Source organism: Grammomys surdaster, unplaced genomic scaffold (assembly GCF_004785775.1).
Source record: "Grammomys surdaster isolate TR1022 unplaced genomic scaffold, NIH_TR_1.0 170, whole genome shotgun sequence".
Classification (NCBI taxonomy): domain Eukaryota; kingdom Metazoa; phylum Chordata; class Mammalia; order Rodentia; family Muridae; genus Grammomys; species Grammomys surdaster.
The window spans coordinates 11,217,246-11,223,979 of record NW_021604618.1 but is presented as its reverse complement, the minus strand read 5'-3'; the positions used below and the strand labels follow the sequence as shown (position 1 = coordinate 11,223,979).

At 37.8% G+C, this 6,734-nt stretch overlaps 1 protein-coding gene across 1 annotated transcript; it reads left to right on the top strand.

The window, feature by feature from the left end:
* The first annotated feature begins 352 nt into the window (after positions 1-352).
* Fshb (follicle stimulating hormone subunit beta) lies at positions 353-4,066 on the top strand. The gene is made up of 3 exons (XM_028766808.1): positions 353-390; positions 1,041-1,227; positions 2,533-4,066. The coding sequence occupies exons 2-3, from the start codon at positions 1,066-1,068 to the stop codon at positions 2,761-2,763; spliced, it is 393 nt and encodes a 130-aa protein (XP_028622641.1). The 5' UTR covers positions 353-390; positions 1,041-1,065; the 3' UTR covers positions 2,764-4,066.
* Positions 4,067-6,734: the final 2,668 nt, after the last annotated feature.

The window sequence follows — 6,734 nt, the reverse complement described above, 5'->3', positions numbered from 1 at the left end:
ACATATTTTGGTGGACCTTCTCAATGGAGCCAAAGCAATGCTCAGAAAGGATTCTGAGTTCTCCAAGTTAAGGATCAGAGAGAACAGTCTAGACTCTGGAGTCGCATTTAATTTAGCAAGGTGAAGGAGTGGGTGTACTACCATATCATATTCAGTTTGTACAGAACCATCAGCACTGATAGCATTTTCTGCTCTGTGGAATTTAGACTGCTTTGGCGAGGCTTGATCTCCCTGTCCGTCTAAACAATGATTCCCTTTCACCAGGCTTTATGTCGGTACTGGTCATGTTAACACCCAGTAAATCCGCAGGGTGTTAAGTTTGTATAAAAGATGAGCTGTGACTTGACTCAGTGTTCAGCTTTCCCCCAGAAGAGAGAGCTAACTGCGCAGGTGAGTCGCAGCACTTGGTGCAACAAGGACAGCTACTTTGAACATTGCAGACCTTTAGCATTCAAAGAAGGAATGAGAATTCTCTGTCACTGCTATATAGAAACTTATTCATGTTAACTTGGCTTCTTGAATACGGTCAATGTACTGCTATGAAGAATCTGATTTACAGAGCAGTTTGCCTAGCTTCTGACACAGACTCTCTGTCAACAAATGTGGGCAAACTGAAACAGATGTTTAAATTGTGATAAAAATGAAGATACAACTACATTGTGTAAATTTTTCTTCCTTTTAAACAAACTACTCTTTAAAAAACTGTTAATGAAGTGGCAAATACAATGGTCACAATTATCTGATTAGAGTAATCACTTCAAGATAGTAATAATTCCATTGGTAAATACTGCTTTGTAGCAAAATACTGCTATGTAGTCATCAGATTGGAGTTTTGATCTATATGTCTATACTTTTACACTACCATAATCCCATCCCACATCCATCCCCTCAAAAAATACAGAGGAATATTGGTCCTTGAAGCAAAAAATAAAAACTCAGTGCTCAAGCAGAATGTTTGAGAAGGATGGGTGGGTTAATTGCTTCTTAGCTTGTCAGTTTTCACAGTGATTTTAATTATTTTATTTCTCTATTGCTGCCAGGACATAGCTGTTTGCTTCTCAGACCATGATGAAGTCAATCCAGCTTTGCATCCTACTCTGGTGTTGGAGAGCGATCTGCTGCCATAGCTGTGAATTGACCAACATCACCATCTCAGTAGAGAAGGAAGAGTGCCGTTTCTGTATAAGCATCAACACCACTTGGTGCGCGGGCTACTGCTACACCCGGGTAGGTCCTGTGCTCTGCTGGAGGCAGGGTGCCAGAAAGCTGTAGGAGCCAGGATTGATTAATTCCCACTTTATCAATAGTTTAATCTCCTAAGCAAGAGCACAAGCTCTATAGTTAAATACTATGTTGTGAATGGGTTAATAATTAGGAAGACAATTTGAGGCTGGGATTTGATTTGGATGAACTTAGTAAATCTTAGAATTAGATCTGCTTGGTAACATACTGACTATAAATATAAATTATTTCTATGCCATGTTTTGTATGTAGAGAGATAAATAGGGACTATACGTATTTAATCATAAAAGAACTACAATATTCCCTATGTAGGCAATTTTTATAAGGTCTTGACTTTGACATAGAGATAATTTCAAATACTTATCTATGTTACATGAAGACACAAATAGCACCTTTTGAAAAGTAGAACTTTTTGATGAAATGCACTTTATTTAATGATGAAAGAGTTATCAAACTCTACTTCTATACAGCGTATTGCCCATTTCTAGGGCTATCAATCAGGTAACATGGCACCAAAACAGAAAGAGCAGCAGCTTTAGTTTCTTGCCTCAGCACAAATTTGCACTGGAAAGTGTTAAAAGGAAAGATGTGTTATTTTTGAAAAATATTCTTATATGTAAAGTATATGTCCTTTGAAGGTAATACCACTACAAAGTAAATATCACTTAAAAGAGGGAAGTTGTCTGCCAAACAATGGAATTATTAACATGTTACAAAGGTTCAGAAACATATAATTATTATATATTATATATTATTAATATATTATAATATAATAATAATTATTATATATTATAATATATGATTGTATAATGATAGGCATTAATATTAACATCATATTATTTTACATTTTAAAAAAGCAAAACAATATATAACTTTCCTGAAAGTTAACCTGTAAGATTTGTAGTTTAAGTTGTCATTAATATATCTTTCAATTAAAAGATTGAAAAGGCAACAAAATTCTAAGTCGCTATGTCTCTTCATCATTCTTCTACATTGATAGTCAAAGTGTCTTTGCATTTTGACAAATAACTAATATTCTAATATGGACATCGAAATTATGAAAGAAATGACTCACATTTTTTGTAAGACTTCTAGATTAATTAGAAAATGTTCCAGAAGAATTGGAAAATGAAGGACACTGCATAGGTGGTCTGTGTGGTTATGTGGGTTTTCATAGTTAAATGTGACAGCATGCAGAATTAAATTACCATCTCATTTTAATTAAAATGGACAGAAACTTCAAATTACATATATTATATATCCTCATCCTCCCTTTCTTGAACTCCTCAGGATCTGGTGTATAAGGACCCAGCTAGACCCAACACCCAGAAAGTATGTACCTTCAAGGAGCTGGTGTATGAGACCATAAGATTGCCTGGCTGTGCCCGCCACTCAGACTCCCTCTACACATATCCAGTAGCCACTGAATGTCACTGTGGCAAGTGTGACAGCGACAGCACTGACTGCACCGTGAGAGGCCTGGGACCCAGCTACTGCTCCTTCAGTGAAATGAAAGAATAAACAACAATGGACATTGCCGTTTGCCCACCCTTGTCCTGAAGGACTATGATATCCAAAATGTCTGTCTGCTCTGTTCTGGGGCTGCAAACCACTGCCTTGGGGACCATCAGACTCACTATTGTCCTCTATCCTGACAGATAGAGAAGAGGAGCTCAGGACTGGGAGTGCCGGGGCCAGGACTCTACACCACTCATCCCTCCATCCATACTGTTGGTTATCTAAGTCATTCACTCTCAACTCACAGCTTGAGGGTGGGGGAGGCTTTCCTCTTCAGCAATCTTAGGAACCTTCTAAAGCAGTCCTTTTCTTTTAGACAGGGATGCATGAGTCCAGAGGGAAGAAAGGAAGGTGGAAATCTGTGAAAGAGCTAAACCTAGCACAACTGTCTGCTTTTTAGAGTCATTAGACTTTTAAGGACTCCAGCATGATTGCAAACTTAGGGCCTAAAATCTATGTGGAAGTCAATGAGAAATTCAATGACTTCCTTAAGAAAAAGAAAGGGAGCCATGCCATATGGGAGAAATGCTGATGTAGCTGGCTGAGAAGAGATGCCCCCCCCCCCAAGGTTAGGCTACTCAACTCTTCTGAAGCCTGTGGAGTAATAAGACAGGATCACACATCTGTGGATTGGTCCCTGCAGATGTGGACAGGAGGAAGTGACCAAGCTCAGAATCTCCAAGGTATTGCCACCAAGTTCTTTAGTTAAAGAAAAAGAAAAAAGTTAATTTGGAACTGTGAATATTAGTCCACATTTATTCATTACTTTAAGACATGATCAAATGCTGTTAGGGTTCTGCAAAACTCCCTGATCTCACCAGCTTTCCCTTGCATGCAGTGAGAGAAGGTTTTGAAGTGGGTTTCAAAGAAATTTCAGTGATTAATTAAATACATTTAGCTTGCCTACAAATACACCTATATAAATTAATGGTTATATAAAATGAACCATGAAGGGAAACTGCTGTTTTCTAGGACCCCCTAATTCTCTTTTGCCTATCCATGTTCTCCTAAATCTTTTGTTCCTTTCAAATACATCATGAGTTGAATTCTTTTAAAGATGTTAACTCTTTTCATCATGTACTTATTTCACAGTTATGATGCTTGATTAATTTATTTAAATCTTATTTTTTTAATAAAAGTGCTACTAATGAAAATAAACATTTCATTGTTTTATATACAAACAGATAACCTACATGTTGATATGTCTATAATATTGCTAGGAAAAGTATTTAAGTATAAATTTTAGTGTTTCTACAAAAATTACCATTTTCATCTTCAGAAATATTAAATATGGTTTTTTTGCATTTCTAGAAGCATTTTGTTGTTATACTTCCTATCATTTTTTGAAATCATTTTTTTTGCAATGTTGGGTAAAACATAGAAAGAAGAGTGCACAGAGATACTGGAAGCTCTCCGGGTCATTTTTTCAGTGTTGGCAATGGAAGAATTGCAGCTGTTAAAGTTAAATCAACAAGATCACTGTCTTAGTTGAGTTAGTCTAAAATAAGACATAAACAATAGAAATGGAGAGCTCATAGTTCTAGATGACATAGATTCAAGATCAAGACACCAGCACACATGATGTCTGGCAATTGCCCTCTCTGTGTTTCAAAGAGGGTGCTCTCTTTCTCTATATTCATCCCCATGACAGATCTTATTCCCAGGAGTCCTCTCTCTGTCGTGATTATAATTACCTCCTTGAATGCCCATTAATATCACCAGTCAGAGTCAAGGTTCTATTACAGTGAAGAGACACCATGACTGGCAATTTTTATAAAAGGAGGCATTCCATTGGGGCTTGCTAACAGTTTCAGAGGCTTAGTCCATTATTGTGGTGGTTAGCATGCCAGCATGCAGACAGACATGTGCTGGAGAAGTAGCTAAGAGTTCTACACCCAGATCCACAGGCAGCTGGATGAGAGAGACTCTGGGCTAAGTTCAGGCTTTTGGAAACCTCAAAGCCCACCTCTAGTGACATACTTCCTCCAGCAAGGCCACACCTCCTGGGTGTGTACCTTCAAATAGTACCACTCCCTGGTCATCAATCATTCAACTCTATGAGCCTATGGGAGCCATTGCCATTCACATCATCATGCCACCTCAGCAAGAGTTAGATCTAATTTGAAAGGCACATAAGCATTCAGATAAGTCACAGTGGCTGTTCATTGCAGAATCAGAATTTGATCCCTGGTCTGTGGGCTCTTATGATAGCTTTCCTATTCAACACATCAGTTTTACAGAGTTAGAAATAAAATTACATTAAATACGAAAGTAGCAAAGGGGAATATAAGGTTTAGGAAAGTTTATGAGGAGGAGATAGGGAATGGGATAGATGAGAAGGCAAAAGAGAAGCATTAACTAAAATGAAGGGGGTATTTAAAAATATGGAATGTAGGGACTGGGGAGATGGCTCAGTGGTTAAGAGTACTGACTGTTCTTCTAGAGGTCCTGTGTTCAATTCCCAGCAACCACATGGTGGCTCACAACCATCCGTAATGGAATCATATGCCCTCTTCTGGTGTGTCTGAGGACAGCTATAGTGTACTCATCATATAGATAGATAGATAGATAGATAGATAGATAGATAGATAGATAGATAGATAGATAGATACATAAATCTAAAAAAAGGAAAAATATGGAAAGTAAATGTCTTGAAGCCAGAATAGCCTATTTCTGAAGATACCACACACTTGAGTTTTGTGAGACAGAAAAATCAAGCTGCAACAAACCTTAGAGTACTTTACATGCATAGCCAGAAAATAGCTTTCCTCTGTTGGTTTCTGCTTTGAGCTCCTGCTTTGAGTTCCTGTCTTGAATACTCTCAATGATGGACCATAACCTGTAGGATAAAATAAACACTTTTCTCCCCAAATTGCTTCTGTCTGTGGTGTTTACCACAGCAACAGAAAATCAAACTAAGTTAGAAGGTAACCAACTACTCTTTGATTGGATTTGAGGCTTACTCCAAAAAAGAAAATCTATGTCTAGTAAACTCTGTGTATGATGGGGGAGTTGATAGACCCTAGGGGGGAACTAAATATTGCTTGTTTACATTGACAGAGCATCAAACTATCGTGTAAATATTTGTATGCTTCTACACATACACAGATGAGACTTTCAGCCCTCAACAGAGAAGCCCGTCTTTCCCTGAATGGTGCTGAATGCAGAGACTCATGGCTACATCAGGCACTGAGAATAAAGGACAGATGAGGGCTCAATCATAAGCAAGACATTTATCCCATACCTTGTAAGATTCAGGAAATGCTGCTGGGTAGTAAGAATGTAAGAGTTGTAAAATGGTGTCTTCTATAAAAAGCAAAGCCATTGTGATAATGTACTCATAGCAGTTATAGATGGCTGTCCTGAGTCTGCACATGAATGGGTCTATTGAACAAGGATGATGAAAGAGCTCACAGAGCTAAATCTCTCATCAATGAATACTTTGCTACTGATAGATTTAGGGAAAGGAAGTCATTGCCTTTGGTTGTGTACCGACTAGTGTCCCTACCAGGCTCCACTGGACAGTTACAACCCAGTGATCACACAGACAGTCCTAGATAAATGAGTCACAAAAATAAAAACTCATGAACCTGGAAAAGAGACTGGTAAGGATGAATAGTGGCTGATAGAAATGGGAAGGAGATAAAAGAGTGTGGGGAGATAAGAGTATCAGAATATATTGAATGCATGTATAAACATTTCAAAATCCAAACATTAATAATAAAAAATAAATAAAACTATAGTCATGGTAATTTGAATAAGAATGGCCCCCATAAGTTATATATTTGAATGCTTAGTCACCAGGGAGTTGCATTATTTAAAAAGATAATAAGGATTAAGAGGTATAGGCTTGTTGGAGTAAGTGTATCACCAGGGGTAGGCTTTGAGATTTGAATAGCCAATGCCAGGTCCAGAATATTTTTATATCTAACTCTCTCTCTCTCTCTCTCTCTCTCTCTCTCTCTCTCGCTCTC